We start from the raw sequence: 19,564 nt of genomic DNA, 5'->3' as shown, positions 1-19,564 counted from the left end.
TGCCCCAAAAAGGTATCCGTGTGAAAGTTAAGAAATCCTGGACACAAGTGAGAGGTGCCTAGAGACTCTGCAGTTGCCCCCATGCAGAGGGGTTTCTCTGTCGGCACAATTGTATGAGTGGGCATTGCAGCCCTCAAGAACAGGACAGCCCCATGTGGACATGCAACACAGACATGCAGGGTCAAGGTTAGCTTCTGTATACATCTCATCACCAGAAGTCGTGTTTGCATTGGAACTCTTGAAATGCTTTCAGTCTTTTGTGATGTTATTATACCTTTTGTGATGTTACTATACCTTTCATTGAAATGCTTCCTTTCAATCTTTTGTGACATTTTATTGAACTGTTTGCTAGTTTAAGGATTATTGTTATGATTTGCTGTGGTATTGAACTTGCTAACGAGCATTTTGGTAGTCTGTGGACCCAGTAAAGAGAACAAAAAGTTTAGGAAAGCAGAACTGGGGAAACTTAAGTCACCCAGAAAGGCGCACTTAGAGGAGGTGGTCAGGAAACCAAGGGGGCTAGTTAGGGCCATATGCCCTGTGGTAGGGCCAGCAGAAGAAAGGTTGATGCTGAGATGCATTCTAGGCATACTTCTCTAATCTGATTCGATGTAACTTTGAGTAGGCTCTTCAGGCGAGTCCTATAACTGCCACTAAAATTCTCCAACAGCCCATTCCTCAACTTTCTGATGGAAGTGACAGTGGGAGAAAGGAAAAAGATTCACTTATGCTGAGAGATCCTCGAAATGTTTGAAGGTGGTAAGGAAAGACCAAGATACTTTGCTTTACTTTTGACATATAATTTAATCAGAAAGTTCTCACAGAATCAAAACCCAGGGAAGCAGTCTTACAGAAGAAGTATATTTCTTATTCTTACTCTTTTTTTTTCTGAGGTTCTCAATCATTGGGAGTACCCTAGAGTTGGGAAGAATTAAAAAAAAAAAAAGTCCCAACACGGAGCCAGTGAGCTAGCTCACCTGGGATGAAGTCTACTGTGCCATGTGCAAGACCCAGGTTCAAGCCCCCAGTACACCATGGGAGAGTACAACCCTGGGGGGAACTTTGGTCCTGTGATGTTGCTTCCTCTCTCTTCAGGAAAATTTGATCCGTTAACAGTGAAACCCAAGCAGTGAAAAAATTTACAAAGTACCAACACTTAGCCCTCACTTCAGATATGTCAAATCAGAATTTCTGAGGACAGGTTATTACAAAAAAAAAAGTGAGGGCAGGGAAGGAATGGCACTTATGTAACAGCATATGATACATAGTCCCTCTGGTTTGGGAACCATACGCTCTAAAGGTGCTCTGATTACGGCAGTCACAAATAATCTGATTTGTAAGAGGTCATGTGACTACTCTAAAATAATTAGGATGGGAATAAACAAGTATATATTTTTGATGCCGAAGTTTGTATACAGGATAAAGAAGGCATACACGGACATATGGATCGCAGTCGAAATCCCTTATACGGAACCTAAAATAAAAAGGAAAAACCAAGTCAGAAGAGGTACCATCTACAAAAACAAACTATTTATTAAAAATGTCTTCAAATGAGAACAGCTCATATTTATTCACTGTTACTCATTAAGTTTTAATTATTCACCATGTGACTTTTTTCATGCTTACAACCACCTTGTGAAGAAGCCATTCGATTATACCCATTGTACAGATGACAGACTATATAGCACAGAGCAGTTAGTAACTTTCCCAAGGTGCCTATCTACAACTTGAAACTTGGCTGGCAGTTGGACCACAGAGGCCAGGTTTTCAACCACAAATCTATACTGTCTTTCACTCTCTTTTTGTCATGTTCTACCTCTGATGTCCCTAAGGGAAGGTCAGCCACACCTACATAATAAACAAATGTATACATGCGCGCACCACACACACACACACACACACACACACACACACACACACACACACACACTGACCAATACGTAAGGTCACATTTGCACATAGATATCAGAAATTAATGAAATTCAAAGAGGAGGGGTGGAGTCGGGAGCAGGAAGAAAGCCATATATTTAGAGGAGGTGGTAAGCTCAGTTTGCAGAGATGGGAACAGTCTAAACCCTGGCGTATGAGGAGGCAGCAGCTCAAAGGCTGGCTCCTTTCCCAGCTGCCTGTCCATGCCACCACGATGCAGGACTGAGGAGAGTTGATCAACAACTGTTGTGCTTCTCTGTGCAGGGGCAAGTGGAGTGGACTTCCAGTACAAATGCTTTCAGGAGACAAAAAAGCAAAAGTCCTTCTCCCTACCCTAGGGAGAGTGCACTTCTTTTTTTAAAAAAAAATTATTTATAAAATAGAAATATTGATAAGACTGTAGGATAAGAGGGGGTACGTTTCCACAAATCCTACCCCCAGAACTGAGAGTACACTTTTAAGAATCTTCTTGCTTTGCAAGATATCTGGAGGATATCTAAGGATCCCAGTTCGAGTCCCCAGCTCCCTACCTGCAGGGGGGGTCGCTTCACAAAGCCGTGAAGCAGGTCTGCAGGTGTCTTTCTCTTCCTCTCTCTCTGTCCTATCCAACAACAACAGCAATAAAACCAGTAACAATAACAAGGGCAATTAAAATGGGAAAGTGGCCTCCGGGAGCACTGGATTCATAGTGCAGGCACTGAGCCCCAGTGATAACCCTGGAGGCAAAAAAAAAAAAAAAAAAAGAGCATCAACTTATCAAGTTTCAAACTTGAGGTCCTGAGTTTGACAGCCCCCCCCCCCCCCGTAGCACATATGTCAAGTGATGTGGTTCTTTCTCAGTAAATAATATTTTTAAAAATCTGATGAAAAATAGATAACCACCAATAGTTTCAGCTGCCAATAAGTGGACTCAGGGTGGGCTCTGAGCATGGTGGCAGTGTGGCCATTCTTTGGTATGCTATCTGGGTACTGAGCACCTTGAAAGCAGCAGGGAGAAGACAGGGCCTCTAGTCTTCCTCTGTGAATGCCACCCTAAAATCAAGAGCCAGAGTGTCACCTCGGTTTTTGACACAAGCTGTATGGTTTCCTCTGGAGATGAGGTAATATGGAGGCTGAGGTCACCCAGCTAGAAAGGGGAAATGTCATAGTCAAACCCAGTCCTGTTTTCTCCTAACTTTTGCTCTCTTCTCAGATGTCACCATGGCCTGGCTCCAGGCTCTCTGAAGAAAGGGACTGTTCTGTTTTATTTAGGTGTTACAGAGTATTTGTCCTGGTATACAAAGAGTACTCAAAAAAATATATTTGTCAAATGCCTTCTCTCTGTCCTAACCCCACACCATGGGCTGTAAACCCCAGAAGGTGAAGGAGGGACCCTTTCTCAAGTCCTGGGGTAGCCCCTCACCCCAATCCTATATCATTCACACCATAAGACTCAGCAATCAAGTTGCTGTGAATTTAAATAAGTCCAAGGCCCTTGCTGTAGGGCCCCTCCAAAGTTCACAAGGACATGTGGACTATTCAAAGACATTTTGGAATTATTCTTCTTTCCTCCTTTCATTTTTTGTCATTGTTCCTGAGCTTTACCACTCTGGACCAATTTTTTTTTTTTTTTGAGAGAGAGAGATGGAGAGAGATGGAGAGAGATGTTCAGGTCTGGGAGGTTGGTGCAGTGGATTCTTAAGTATGAGATCCGCGAGTTCAGTTTCTGGCAGCACATGTACCAGAATGATGTCTGGTTCTTTCTCATTAATGAATAAATAAAATATATATTTTTAAAATATTTACTTATTTATTTTCCCTTTTGTTGTCCTTTTTGTTTTACTGTTGTAGTTATTATTGTTGTTGTTAATTGATGTCATTGTTGTTGGATAGGACAAAGAGAAGTCAAGAGACATGGGGAGACAGAGGGGGAGAGAAGGATAGACACCTGCAGACCTGCTTCACCACCTGTGAGGTGATCCCCCTGCAGGTGGGAGCTGGGGACTTGAACCAGGATCCTTACGCTGGTCCTTGTGCTTCACGCCATGTGTGCTTAACCCTCTGCACTACTGCTCGACCTCCATAAATAGAATCTTTTAAAAAGTTTTGAGAGAGAGGGAGGGAGAAAGGCCCCACAGCACTGAAGCTTCCTCCACATTTTAAGGACTGGACTTGAATCTGAGTCATGTGTATGGCAAAGCAGGCACCTTCCCAAGTGAGCGATCTTGCCAATCCAGTACTAGCATTTTTCCAATGGCGGACACCAAGCTAGCTGCCTTGCCCCTCAACCTAGATTTGCCCCAGCTGATCCGAATTTAATAGTGAGACTGTCCTGTGACTCCCTTGGTAGCTGGCTGTGCTCTCCTTTAGTCCAGTGTTTCTTCCCCACTCACTCCCTTGACAGCTCCCCCATTCCACCTGTGAGCTCCTACTGATGGAGATCCAAGTTCTGATATCATCTGTCTAGCAGACACTTGTCAGTTTCTTGATTGGCCCATTTGTGTCTGAGTCCACTAGAATGGCACAACAATCCTACTAGAGATCTAATAGTCACAGATGCATGAGAAAGCATTTGTAGTGGGGGCTCTTCAGATGTACAAATACATTCAAGGAGCTCACTACCCAGTTCAGATGATACTTTATTTTAGAATCAACAGTACATTCAGTCCAAAGGTTCTAACAGCCTACCATTTCAAACAACAAATTGCCAAGGCAGAACAGCCAACACTTTTAGGAAAGCCTGGTTCTTACTCATTGGCAGTAATTTTACAGAGAAAAATAGCATTGATATGAAACAACAGTATTGTTTGTGATTTCTCTCAGAACAGAGTCAATTATGTTAAGGCAGGAAATATAAATGGGGTACATAACGAAAATCCTAGTCATGTGTCATAAGATGCACTGGTATCATTATAGTATTTGTAACAAAAACCACTTTGTTACAACTGTTCTCAATAAAGTGCATAGTTCAAAACTAAAACTGTAGTACAATGCAGAAAGTGAAAACTTGAAGTCCCACACTCCTAGTTTCTGGTTTTAATAATTATGGAGCTTGCCATTATATCTTAATTTAGTAATGCTTATTCCTTCTATTTCTTTTCCTTTTTTCTCTTCTCTTTTTCTCTCTTTTCTTTTTCTCTCTTTTCTTTCTTTTTCTCTTTCTTTCTTTTTTTTTTTTTTTTACCAGAGCACTGCTCAATTCTGCCTGGGATTAAACCTGAGACTTCAGAGCTTCAGACATAAAAGTTTTTTTTTCCTCTAATCACTATGCTATCCCCTCAACCCTCTTCAAAAAGTTCGAATATACGTATGCTCATACATAACTAAGCAATCCAGTTATTTAATTTTCTTGTGGCTAGAGGGTTAACATGGGGCCTGAGCTTGACTGGTGGAGGCCACCCTAACACTGACCTGGAGCTCCTCCTGCACAGAGTACTTGGAAAAAGTGAAAGTAAGGGGGCTGGGCGAGGGCACACCTGCTTGAACACACATGTTACCATGCACAAGGAAGGATCTAACTTCACGCCCCTAGTCCCCACCTGTGAGGGGTTAGGGGGTGAGCTTCATGAGAAGTGGGACAGTTTTACAGGTAGGTGTCTCTCTTTCTCCTCTATATCCCCCTCCCCTCTCAATTTCTATCTTAAATAAAGGAAAAAAATTAAAAAGTGGGAGTCGGGCAGTAGCGCAGCGGGTTAAGCGCAGGTGGCACAAAGAGCAAGGACCGGCGCAAGGATCCCGGCTCCCCACCTGCAGGGGACTCCCTTCACAAGCGGTGAAGCAGGTCTGCAGGTGTCTTTCTTTCCCCCTCTCTGTCTTCCCCTCCTCTCTCCATTTCTCTCTGTCCTATCCAACAACAATGACAGCAATGGGGGGGTCGGGCGGTGGCGCAGTGGGTTAAGCGCATGTGGCGCAAAGCGCAGGGACCGGCATAAGGATCCCGGTTCGAGCCCCCGGCTCCCCACCTGCAGGGGAGTCGCTTCACAGGCGGTGAAGCAGGTCTGCAGGTGTCTATCTTTCCCCTTCTCTGTCTTCCCCTCCTCTCTCCATTTCTCTCTGTCCTATCCAACAACGAATTGCGTCAACAAGGGCAATAATAATAACCACAACGAAGCTACAACAAGGACAACAAAAGGGGGATAAAAAAATGGCCTCCAGGAGCGGTGAATTCATGGTGCAGGCACCGAGTCCAGCAATAACCCTGGAGGAGGGAAAAAAAAAAACAATGACAGCAATAACAACCACCATAGTAACTACAACAATAAAACAACAAGGGCAACAAAAGGGAATAAATAAATAAATATTAAAAAAATAAAAATAAATAAAAAAGAGTAAGGGGGGCTGGGCAGTGACACACCAGGTGAAGTGCACACACTATGAAGCACAAGGACCTGTGCAAGGATCCCGGTTTGAGCCCCTGGCTCCCCACCTTTTGGGGACGGGGGAGGTTGTCTCACAAGTGGTGAAGCAGATCTGCAGGTGTCTCTCTCCCTTTATATTCTTCCCCCTCCTCTCTCAATTTCTGTCTTATCCAGTAAAAAAAAGAAAAATAGTCACAGGGAGCAGTGGATTCATAGTGCAGGTACCAAGCACCCAGATAACCCTGGAGGCAAAAAAAAAGTAAGTAGGGACTCATTGAGTTGGTCTCATTGCTGTGTAGAACCACACTTGGGTTGGGGGGGGGGGGAAGATTCTGATATTTAGGGTATGTGGGGGGAATCATCTAATAAGATTCTGTGGGTCAAAAGGACACCCCTTCCCCTTGCTGCCGACACACACACACACACACACACACACACACACACACACACACACCCTTGGTTCTTCTGTGACAATCATAAGCACCCCATAGCTGGTGCATTTCTAAGGCAACAACGATGCTGCACCTCTGATGCTGTGTCCTGCCAAGCTGCACAAATGCAGTACTGGACCAGTGGCTTTGATCGGGGGTCCATCCAGGGACATCTGCCAATGTCTGGAGATATGCTTAGCCACCACAACAGGAGAAGGGGTACTGCTAGCATCTGGTGGGCTAGAGCTAAGGATGCTGCTACTCAGCACATCCCCCCACAACAAAGTTACGTGGGTCCTAAATGTCACTAGTCCCTAGGCTAAGAGACCCTGGGTTAGTCTAAAACAAATGTATGTCTTGTGAGTCTCAATTAGTTTTGAGTCTGTGCCCATGACTATGATGTTGCCCTGAACAAACAAGGGTAGAACAAGTGGCTCTAAGCATCTGTCAGAGAAAAGATGAGGATATCAGCACATTGTTTGCCCACCCGCCAGCTTTTAGGAAACCCATGGGTATAGTGGATATTGTTTAATTAGTGTTAAAAAAAACGTACACACTGTTCTGAAATTATCATTGCTTATATCTAATCATAGGTTGATTTTTTTAAACAAAAGAAATGACAAATACTTTTCAAATTCTTCCACTTTTTTGTCCTAATAAAACTTAAGCTTTAATTTGAAAAAAAATAATAAATTTGAGAAAAAAAGTATTAGTTAAGTTTTAAGTGCAGCTGAAGTACGATAACAACTGTAAATAATTATCCTAACAATAAAATGTGACTAAAACAGAAAAGAGAGCTGGTGCTAATAAAATGGTAATGCAGAAAGTGGAGCAAATGGTCAGGGAGATAGCCCAGTCTTTGAGCACAGGGCTTAACTTTTCATGCATGCCTGGGAGCCCAGGGGGCTAGCTCTTGGCACTGCCACATACTCAAGCCAGTTGGTGCTCTGCTTTCTTCCTCTCTCCCATAAAAATAAGTAAATAGGGCCCAGGTGGTGGCACACCTGGTTAAGTGCTCGCACTATAGTACACAAGGATGCAGGTTCAAGCCCCTGGTCCCCACCTGCAGGGGAAGCTTCACAAATGGTGAAGCAAGCGCTGGAGGTGTCTGTTTTTCTCTCCTTCTGTCTTCCTCTCTTCATCTCTCTGTCCTAACCAACAATAATGACAGCAACAACAATAACAATAATAACCACAACAATGAGGGAACAAAAGGGAAAAAAACAGCCTCCAGAAGCAGTGGATTCATAGTGCAGGCACCAAGCCTTAGCAATAACCCTGGAGGTGAAAAATAAAAAAAAACCTGGGACATACTAAGAAACAAGATTAATATTTTAGGGGGAGCACAACTGCTTAAATTAATCCATAAAATCATTAAGCAGTAAGAATTAAGCTATCAATTATGTAAATTTCCAAGGCGATCAGTAATCAGACCGGTACAGAAATGGTTAATTGTTTTTCTAAGTCTGAAAAGTACAGGTATTAACACAAACTAAAATATTGGCTTTTTATAGAACAGCAAAGTATTCCATATAGGCATATGACTCAGTAAATCATTTTTAACTGCTGACATTGAATTGTTATAAATGAATAAAACAATTACTGCCTAAGAATGCATTTAGAAGACATGCCTGGCGGGAGGGAGGGTCCAAGTCCTGAACATGATGGCAGAGGAGGAACTAGAGGGGGATTAGAGTGTTATGTGGGAAACAGAAATGTTACACCTGTACAAACTACTGTATTTTACTGTTGGAGGAGCAGAAAAATGGGAGGAAGAAGACATGCATCCTCACACCTTTGGTGAACTTTTATTATCTCCTATTTCGAACTATCAAATGTAAAGTTATCAACTCTGCAAGTTGAGTGATGCAACTGACATCAAGTAGTAAATTAAACTCAGTGGTTATCAATTTTTATTTAAGAACTTCACAATACCACTTATTATAGTAGACTTTATCAAAATAAACTTTTGTGGCTCACAACTAAGACAACCAAGAATGGAAATTTAAATTACCTTACTTGTTCAGTCATCTGTTTAAAAAAAAAAAAATCACCAGTCCTTGTGACAACAATTGGTTAATCCACTTGGTCCTTAAATAATGATTTTAAATAATAGTATATCACATTGTCTATACAGTATCTACTTTTAATTTATTTATTTTTTACCATTTACTAAAGAGTCATTAAACTTCGGAGCAGAGTAGAATACTGTACATAACACTCACTAAGATTATGTTTATAAAACTAGTGTTTCTTGAGCTGCTTTGAACAGAATATACTTGATAGATCTTCTGTAAAAAGACATATATATATATATATATATATATATATATATATATATATATATTGCCTCCAGGGTTATTGCTGGGGCTCAGTGCCTGTACCACAAATCCACTGCTCCTGGAGGTCATTTTTTCCCTTTTGTTACCCTGTTTTTTTTTTTTTTAACCATTGTTGTGGTTATTATTATCATTGCTATTGATGTCATTGTTTTTGGATAGGACAGAGAGAAATGGCGACAGGAGGGGAAGACAGATGGGGAGAGAAAGATAGACACCTGCAGACCTGCTTCACCGCCTGTGAAGCGACTCCCCTGCAGGTGGGGAGCCGGGGTCTCGAACTGGGATCCTTACACCAGTCCTTGCGCTTTGCGCCATGTGCACTTAACCCACTGCGCTACCGCCCGACCCCCATATATATGTATTTTTTCCAAGTTAATTTCACTTGGAAAAAGTAACAACTTTGGGAATTACTCTAAAAATATGTCATTGAAAAAATTTAGCTGTAACCAAAGAAATACCCCATCCAGCAGAGCATACACCTTCATGTGGAATGTGAGGCTCTGAGAGCCCCAGCACCACATGGAAGTAGCATAAACAACACTGGGAGATTGCTGTGAATGGTGGAGCAGTGCTTTGGTATCTCTACTCTCCCTGGATCTCCCTTTCTTCCCTCTTTTTCTCTCCTTGTCTCCCAACATTTTTCTTTCTCTCAAATAACAAAGAATGAAAAATTGGGTTAAGAGGTCACTCAGTATCACACAAGCATCTCTGGCACTTCATTAGAAAAAAAAAAGCTGTAAAATGAGGGACTGGGCAGTGGTGCATCCAGTTAAGAGCATTTATTACCAAGTGCAAGGACCTGAGTTCGAGCCCCTTGTTCCCACCTGCAGGGTGGATGCTTCCCCAGTGGCAATGCAGGTCTGCAGGTGTTTCTCTGTCTCTGTTCTTCCCAAACTCCCTCTCCCCTCTCAATTTTCTGTCCTATCCAATTAAAAGGGAAAAAAATGGCCTCCAGGAGCAAAGGATTCCTAGTGCTGGCACCAAAAAAAAAAAAAAAAAAAAGAAAAAAGAAAAAAGTTGTAAAACTGAGTTCTGAAAATATTTTTAAAGCTGGATATTTGACTAGAAGGAAAATTTATATTTTATGAAAAAAACAACATATTTTCCTCCATTACTTTTTTTTTTTGCCTCTAGGGTTATCATTGGGGCTACACTAAGAATCCACTGCTCCTGGCGGCCATTTTTTTTTTTTATTTTATTGGCTAAGACAGAAATTGAGAGAGGTGGGGGGGGGAGAGAGAGAGAGGGAGAGAAAGATGAGACACCTGCAGACCTGCTTCTTCATTGCTTGTGAAGCTTCCCCAGGGGAGGTGGGGAGCAGGGACTTGAACCTGGATCCTTGAGATTAGTACTATGTGTTCCTAACCAGGTGCACCACTGCCCAGCCCCCATCCTTCACTCTTTTATCATTTAATTTTACTATGAAAACTGTAATCTGCTATACACTGTTAAAACTGATTAAAAAATAAAAGGGCTGAATTGCATCATGGTTTCAGGGAGGATGATTTTGCTGACTTTCAAAACTGACCTTAGCACCAGACCTGAATCACAAGCATGTGGTCCCAAGTTCAATCCCCAGAACCACAACTGCCAGGGTGATATGTGCTGGTTCTCTTTCCTCTTCCTCAAAAGCACATCTTTTCTTTTCTTATTTAAAAAAAAAAGTGTGTATTTTTGTAAAGATGGGAGAAAACTGAGAGGGAGGGAAGGAGAGAGAAAGAGAGACAACGGAAACAACACTTCACACAATCTGTGACGTGTACTCCCTGCAGGTGGGAAGCTAGGACTTGAACCTGGGTCCTTGAGCATGGTAATGGTACACTCTACCAACTGCACCACCGCATCCACCAGTGTTATCACTAAGTCTCAGTGCCCGCACAAAGACTTTACTACTCCTGGTGGCCATTTTTCCCCCTTCTTTTTTCGCTCTTTTCTCTTCAGGGGTGGTGGAAGGGAGGGAGAGACACCTGTAGCACTGTTCCAGTGCTCCTGGGGCTTCCTCTCAGTAGGTGGGAACGAGGGCCTTGGGCCCATGTCCCTGCACGTGTGCACTGTATTGTGTGTGCTCTACTGGCTGCACTAGCACCCAGCCCCAATAAGTAAGCAAACAATGACAACACGGGCCCCAGTTATAAAACTATGGGAGGAACATCTAACCGTAATAGGAAGTATTTCTCCAGAAAACCACAGGAAGACCAGAGTCAGCCTTTGCATGAGTCCAAATAACTGGGGTCTGTAGTACAGCTCAGAGGACTGAACCCAACCAAGCCAGAGACCCAGTTGATTTCATCCTGTTCCCTCTAAGAAACATAGATGGTCTGGAGTGGGGGCAATGATATAATGGCTCTGCAAAAGAGAGTCAACCTAGGCACTGCTGTCTGTGACCATGGAGTGTAGGAAAGGTCTTTGGCTCTCTTACAGGTTTAAATGCTAGTCCACATGTGGAAAAGAAAAAGAAAAAGCAGAAGGCAGAATTCAGTTTGCTTTGAAAACATACCATCTATTTATTATTATTAATCTATTATTTGTTTTATTTAAATTTTTAAATTATTATCATCATCATCTGTCACAAGGGTTATTGCTGGGGCTTGGTGTCTGAAAAACAAATCCTCTATTTCTGGCAACCATTTATTTCTTTCTCTCCCTTTCTCCCTTCCTCCTTCTCTTCTCTCTTTTTTTTTTTTTTTGCCTCCAGGGTTATTGGGTTATTGCTGGGGCTTGGTGCCTGCACTACAAATCCTGAAGGCCACATTTTCCCCATGTTTATTGCCCTTGTTATTATTATTGCTGTTTCTGTTATTGGATAGGACAGAGAAATTGAAAGAGGAAGCGAGATAGAGGGGGGAGAGAAATACAGACACCTGCAGACCTGCTTCACTGCTTGTGAAGCGACCCCCTTACAGGTGGAAAGCCGGGGATTCAAACCGGGATCCTTAAGCTGGTCCTTGTGTTGTGACATGTGCTTAACCTGCTGTGGTACCGCCTGACCCCACCTTTCTTTCTTTGATGGGAGATAGACAGATTCAGAGAGAAAAGGGAGGGAGAGAGGGAGAGAGACAAAGAAACACTTGCAATACTTGCTTCACTGCTTGTGAAAGAACTCCTCACCTTCTTCAGATGGGAAGTTAGGACTCGAACCTGGGTCACTGTATATGGTAATGGGTGTGCTAAGCCAGGTGCGCCACCACCCAGTTCCCACCCCATACGTATATTTTAAAATAAGTCTGTACACCATACAAGAGTGTTCAACACTGAACTAGCTTCCAACGAGCACCAGACCCAAGACTGGGTACTCAGTGTGGCCCTGGGCTTTTCAGGAAGAGGCAGCGGCACTAGGCCAGAGCAAGCACTGAAACCTAGATCCCTGGGCTCCGGGGAATTGCTGAGATCAGTGTGCTTCCAAACTTTCGAATTGGAAGGGTATGGACTCTGTAGGCACTACACATTGTTCTGCTCCCTGTTGTCATCCACCTAGCCCTTTCTGAAGTGACCTGAAGCTGTCCATATCTACCGATAGAAGAGTCTGCAACACAGCCTCAGAAACCCTAAGTTCAGGCCATCATATGCTCATGTCCCTCACTACCAACAAGTTTCCAAAGGGCCATTCCAAAGGATAATAAATTAGAAAACTAACTAGGGACTCCAGGTGGTGGTGCACCTGGTTAATGCATACAACTCAGTGTGCAAGGACCTGGGTTCAAGCCCTTAGTCCCCACCTGCAGGTGGAAAGCTTCACAAGTAGTGAAGCAAGGCTACAGGTCTCTATCTCTTTATTTCCCCCTCTCCTCTTAATTTCTCTATCTCTATCAAGTAATAAATAAACATATATATATATATATATACACACACACACATCAAATAAGAAAACTAAATATCATTAACCTCTAGAATTGTGAGCAACAGTGTCTGTGGATAGAGTTATCCTTTGGGGCTTTCAAATTAAAATTCAAGAATAGATATTCTCAAATATATATATAGTTGCTGGAAAAGCTGTGATGTATTTCTTGCACAGACAGAAAACATGTCATGATTTACCGACAACCCAATATGTATATCCTGATGGATAGAGATAGCCAGAAATCGATAGGGATGGTTGGATAGAGAGGAAGATACACAGAGAGAACCTGCAAAACTGCTTAACCACTTGTGAAGCTTTTCCTCCTGCAGGTGTGGAATGGGGACTTGAACCTGGATCTTTGTGCACGGTAACATTTGTGCTCAACCAGGTGTGTCATCACCCGGCCCCCTGAATAATTTTTTAAGAGAATATTGCTATGAAAAGGTTCATGAGAATAAGGATAGAGACTCCACTTTATGACTCACTCTGTGTGAATACGGTGAGCATCTGCTTCCTAGTCTGCCCAAGGGCGTACACACGCGCAAGCCCCTAATCCAGGTACTGACAGCACAGCACGTGCCGCTTGCACACTCTCTGTCCGTTCCACAGACCTGAAATGGAACAAGCAAATATAGATAGGAGGAAAAGTTGAGGCAAAGTAAATTTAAAACCACTAGTAAAAAGTATTCCTTAAATATCCAACAGCTATAAACTTAACAGGCATACCAATGCTAGAATTTTGCATTTTTAAAAATTTTCTCACACTTTTAAATTAGTGACTTAATATTGATCTACACAATTGTAAGATTATAGGGGTATGATTTCATATAGTCCCCACCACCAGAATTCCGTGTCCCATCCCTCCATTGGAAGGGGCAGAAGTTCTCCCAAGGTCACCAATATGGGCTGATTTTATATAAATATATAACCCCCCCCCATTTTTTCAATGGTGCTTCCTTCATTTCCTTTCTAAGTCACCTCTACTCCTATTACTACTTCCAGGTATCTTTTTTCCTCTTCTCTCTCAAGTAAGAGGAACAGTTGTCTAGTGTCTAGCTTCCTCTGGTGTCTTCCAGATTCACTTCTTTTTCATTGATGGTATAAAAATAAGATTCCTGGTGACAAAGGCTTTGGGTGTTGGTTGAAGGGGGGTACAGAGCCCTCTGGTCATCTTCCCCTAACACTTCTCCCCCCCCCCCCCTTTGGGAGTATGGACCAAAATTCTTTATGGAGTGCAGACGGTGGAAGTTCTGGCTTCTATAATAGCTTCTCAACTGGACATGGATGTTGGCTGGCTAGTTCATACCCCAGCCTGTTTCTACCTTTCCCTAGCTGGACAGGGCACTGGAGATGTGAGGTTCCAGGAAGCATTGGTGAGGTTATCTGCCCAGGGTAGTAAGGATAGAATCATAGTAAATGCTAGAACTTTTATTTATTTGTACATATTTACAATAAAATCTGTTTTCATTTTTCCAAATATTTGAAAATTGCAATAAATAATGGTCCACCTGTAGGTGGGGTATAGCATAATGGTTATGCAAAGAGACTTTCATGCCTGAGGCTCTCAAGTCCCAAGTTCAATCCTCCACAGTGCCATAAATAAGCCAGAGCTGAACAGTGCTTTGGTAAAAAAAAAAAAAAATTCTTTGGGCAGGTGTAGATAGCATAATGGTTATGCAGACAGACTCTCATGCCTGAGGCTCCAAAGTCCCAGGTTCAATCCCCTGCACCACCATAAGCTAGAGCTGAGCAGTGCTCTGGTAAAAAAAATAAATAAATAATGGTCCACCTGTTATGAACAATCTTAACTAAACACAAGAAATTTAAAAAAAACAATGATGTACTTTGCATAACCGATATAATAATAGTTTTGCAAAGAGACTTTCATGCCTGAGGCACTAAAGGCCTGAGCTTCAATCCCCAGCACCACCATAAGTTAGAGCTGAGCAGTATTTTGGTAATTAAACAAAGAAATTAAAATAAATTGTGCTGGGACTCCACATCTGCACAATTCCGTTGATCCTAGTGGATGTTTTGTTGCTCCCTCCCCCTTTTAATTTTGGATAGAGAGAATGAAGGGGAGAGAGATACAGGGAGAGAAAGACAGAGAGAGGTAGAAAGAGGGTAGCTAACACCCAAGCATTGCTCCACTATTTATGAAGTTTCTCCTGGTGCTGTGCATGTTACTGTCATGTAGTGCCAGGGTTCAAAACCAGGTGTTCATGTGTAAGTGTGGGTCTATAATGTAAGCTATTTCCTGACCCCAACAGGGGCCTCATACTTGCAAAATACTGCAGTGCAACTCCCCACCCCCCCACACACAACTTTTCTTTTTCTTTCTTTTTATTTCATTCCCCTGCCTCTCTCCCTTCTTTCTTTTAGAAAGAGAGAAGAGAAAGGGGGAGACTGAGAGAGGGGAGATAACATAACACCACTCCACAGTCCTTGGGAGTTCCCCAGGTGCCATCCATAATGCTCCCAGGTGGAGCTGGGACTGGAACCCTGGCCTTACACATAAGGTAGGTGCTCTAACTTATCTCTTGGTTCTAAACACAAGGACTTTTTTTTTTTAAGACAAAACCGGGTTAAGCGTAAGTGGTGCAAAGCGTAAGGATCCCGGTTCGAGCCCTGGCTCCCCACCTGCAGGGGAGTCGCTTCACAGGCGGTGAAGCAGGTCTGCAGGTGTCTATCTTTCTCTCCCCCCCCCCCCCGTCTTCCCCCTCCTCTCTCCATTTCTCTCTGTCCTATCCAACGACAATAACAATGATAACTATAACAAAACAACAAGTGCAACAAAAGGGAGTAAATAAATAAATATTAAAAAAAAAAAAAAGAAAACCAGGCCTCCTTTATGCTGAATTTGAATTGGCTTTGAACTTACAGAATGCATTTAGTCTGACGCCATGCAGGGCCATGAAGAACTACATAAAGGGAATCACAAATTTTATGACTACGAACTACGGAATATGTTGAGATCAATTTAAAAAAAGGGATTTAAATGGTCTCTAAATCTGGCATCAAATTCCCCAGACCCATAAAGGCACTGATGTAAATGTCAGAAGTGCTGGTCTGTTCTTTTGAATATTTGCATTTTGGTTCATAAGACTTAATGTTTCTCACCCTTCTGATTTGGTTTTCATCACTTCCTCTTTCAAGAAAGAAATCTCAAGTTAGAATGGACATACTGAGACTTTTGCCTAATGCTGTTCTTTCTCTGGGAGTGGGAGTGGGGACTGAGTAACCTGCACAAAGGAAGCTATTGGCTTAGGATATTCATGCCTACATTATAAAACCAGCCAAATTATTTTATAAAGCCCATCAGATTAAGAAACACAAGTGACAGGTGCAATTATCAGCAGTGATTACCCAACGCCCATGATCCCAATATAAAAATTATAAGATATATAATAAATTACCTACTATAGAACAGTTTCCATACTCTATTACATAGAAATAATGAGGCTTAAATTTATTTGCATGAAAATAGATCTGAACAACTATTGTTCTTTCCCAGAATCAACAACAGAAAAATTAGAATGCTTTGTTTGAATTGAGTGCAGTAGTCTGTTTTTCCAGTGATAAGGTTAAAAAACACACACACACACACAAAACCATCCTGTACTATATAAGTAAGAAAGCAGTAAGTTTGCAATTTAGACACACATTTCAGTGAATGTATACATATTAGAAACAACTAAAACACTTCTGCAAAATGCTTAGTTTAGGGGTGGCCATGCCTTCTTAAAATTCAATTATATGTATACACTCTCATTACTTTTCATCAAAAGTGACTGTGCTCGAGTTGATTTATGTTTGGCACTGAATTTTTTCCCCCTCAGTCTAATAAAATAAGTATTTGGACATTTTTAAAGAAGGCACCTAAGCTGGTTTATTTTCCATTTGTCTGTATGCCTGAAGTCTTAAAAACGTATAAACCAAATTTAAAATGATCACATGTATTAGCTATTAGCGTCAAAAGTAAATAACCAAGGTAGAGGATTTCAGAAAGCAGTTCCTTTCAAAAGATGCTCAAGACCCAAAGTTCTGAAGCTCCAGTCTTTTTAGAAGAAAAATTAAAATCTCTTAAAACTCAGTTATTCACTTGGATGTCTACAGTCTAAGGAAAGACACTAGATCTAAATAAGTGACTGATTTTCTTTTTTGCTTGATTCCAGATGGTTCCTGTCATGGAGACATATGAGTCCATTTCTTTATTACCATGTTGCTTTAGAGAATTTCCTTAAAATACTCTTTTTATAACAAGTTAAAAGGACAACAATAAAAGCAGCACACACAACTATGCAATAAGCCCAGTTTAAACCTCTCTAACAGATAAACATCCAAAGTGGTAAGATTTCATTTTGTAACAAAAAAGCTTCAGTTCTCAGAAATATTTACAAAGTGTTGCATAGGTTTATATATTTTTAATTAGGCAGCTATTTCCTAGTGCTTTTTTATCCTCAACACATTGCCAATCTATTCAAATAGTTGTTGTCCTGTGAATGGAACAAAAAGATACTTATATTGCAAAGGAACTTTGGACTCAGAGGATTAGGAGAAATTTAGAATGAGCCAGCAGGAGAAGAGAGGAAAAAAAAAAAAGAAAAAAAACCCAACCATGTTTCAATTCTCATGTATTAGAAAAGACCTGTAAAAACTTTTTTTTTTTAATTACAGGCACTGGCAACAGACAAAACTGCTCAAATACTACTTCTATCTCTAAACCACTTAAATAAATGTCACAATGCTTATAATTATCTTTTTAAAAATAATCAACCACTGCTAGTAGTACAGGGTTTTCAATATGCTATAAATGTATTCATACAAAACAGTGGAGCTACATTTTTTTTCTCTAAGACAATGACTTTTCCCTTACATGTAAACATGATTTTATTGTCAGTGTATCATCCTTTCAAACACGGATGTTGTATTTTAATCTTATATTTTGCACTTTGATATCTGAAGTAATCAAGGTATAACATAAATCCACATTAAAAAGAAAAAAATAAAAGCAAAGCAGCTAAACCATCAGGAAATGGTGGTTTTGCATTACTGATGTCAACTATAGACCAGACTTTTTAAATTCCTATACTATAATCTCATCCTTCAGAGTCACACAAAGAGAACTGAGAGTAAAAGAGGATTGATCTAGTTCCTCCTTCTCCCCCTCAGAAAAGGACGAAGACCTGTTTTCTGTATTGAAACAACATCTACATGGCAACCTTGTCCATAATCATGCCGGGACGTTGGAGGTGCTTCATAAAGAATTAGAAATGGGGGAAAACCCCAAAACTTTTGCAGGGAGAACCTCACGACACAGCAGGGGGAGGGGTGTGTGTTTGTGTGTTTGTGTGTGTGTGTGTGTATGTGTGTGTGTGTGTGTGTGTGTGTGTGTGTGTGCTGGGGAAGCAGGTGGGGTGCATGCCCAGGAGCCCAGAAGGAAGCGCCCACTGGGGCTTTTCTGTGCGCTCTCCTGGCTTCCTGGGCCCCAGGTTATTTCAAAGGGTTTCGGCGGAGGGCGCACCGGAGAGCCAAGTCTCCAACCAGGAGGATTAAGACTCTCTGGCCACTGGCGAAGTGCCCTAGCCCTTCGCATTTTCCGGAGAGGTCCTTAAATCTCAATGGTTCAAGGAGGATACACAGTAAGTGCCTGGAGAGACTCTCAGGGAATACTTTCAGCCTAACCGACAGCCCGAGCCAACTGCTCGAGGAGGGGTCGCGGGAGGGCGGGCGGCAGAAGGTGGTGGGGTGACACCTGGGTCACTTCCAGCCTGGGGCTCCCGGGGTCCAAGCGCGCCTGGTGTGTATGCATGTGGGGAGATGCGTGTGTGTGTGTGTGTGTGTGTGTGTGTGTGTGTGTGTGTGTGTGTGTATGTGTGGGTGGTGGCCGGGGCAGGTGCCCGCGCCCTCCCAGCTGTCCAGCCGCCCCCCAGCGGGCGCCCCCGGGGCGGACAGGTGCAGGTGCGCCAAGCCCGCGACTTACCCCGGTGATGATGGCGGCCTTCCCGCCGGGGGGCGTGAGCAGCAGCAGCAGCAGCGGCGTCGGCAGCAGGAGCAGGAGCAGCAGCCGGGCGCAGCGCGGGCTCTCCATGGTACGCTCGGGACTGGGCGGCGGTTGCGGGCTGGTGGGTGTGGGGCGGGGTGGGGGGCGCGCAGGCTGGAGCGGCTGGCGACTCCCGCGAGCCTCCCGGCCGGCCGTTATAAAGGCGAGCGGGGCCGTGACTCACGCCGGCGCCCGCCAACCCGCCCCGCAGCACGCGCCGGGGGCCAGGCTCGGGCACAACCCCCTTCCCCACCCCCTCCCGCGCTCCCCTGCGCCCCCGCGCGCACGGGCGCGCCCACCGCGCCGGCCTCTGCCGGGAGGCGCACGTGCGGGTCCCGGGCCCCGTCTGCCTCGGGCGCCACGCAGGCAACGCCCCCCCGTCCCTCCCCATGGGCGCCCCCGCCAGCCCCCGCCAGCCCCCGCCAGCCCCCGCCAGCCCCCGTCAGCCCCCGTCTCGCCGGGCGCGGATGGCCGCCTTTCGCCCTAGCTGCCGGGCTGGGACGCGCTCCTGGGCTGCCCTGGCTTCCAAAACCCCACGTGCTCGGGCCAGAAAACTTCCAACTCAGTCGTCCTGCATATGTTCCAGGAGCGTCTGCTATGTGACAAGCGTGGTGGACACTTAGGGGTGGGGGAGCGGGACTTGG

At 43.4% G+C, this 19,564-nt stretch overlaps 1 protein-coding gene across 1 annotated transcript; it reads right to left on the bottom strand.

Moving 5' to 3' along the window:
- Positions 1-747: 747 nt before the first annotated feature.
- Positions 748-19,255, bottom strand: PROK2 (prokineticin 2). The gene is made up of 3 exons (XM_016191547.2): positions 18,861-19,255; positions 13,363-13,488; positions 748-1,474 (listed from the first exon to the last, which is right to left on the bottom strand). Exons 1-3 carry the CDS (start codon positions 18,966-18,968, stop codon positions 1,367-1,369), a joined length of 342 nt encoding a protein of 113 aa, XP_016047033.1. The 5' UTR covers positions 18,969-19,255; the 3' UTR covers positions 748-1,366.
- Positions 19,256-19,564: the final 309 nt, after the last annotated feature.

Source organism: Erinaceus europaeus, chromosome 12 (genome assembly GCF_950295315.1).
Source record: "Erinaceus europaeus chromosome 12, mEriEur2.1, whole genome shotgun sequence".
NCBI classification, from domain to species: Eukaryota; Metazoa; Chordata; class Mammalia; order Eulipotyphla; family Erinaceidae; genus Erinaceus; species Erinaceus europaeus.
Note: the sequence above shows the minus strand (reverse complement) of the source record. Positions and strands in the feature narration are given on the sequence as shown.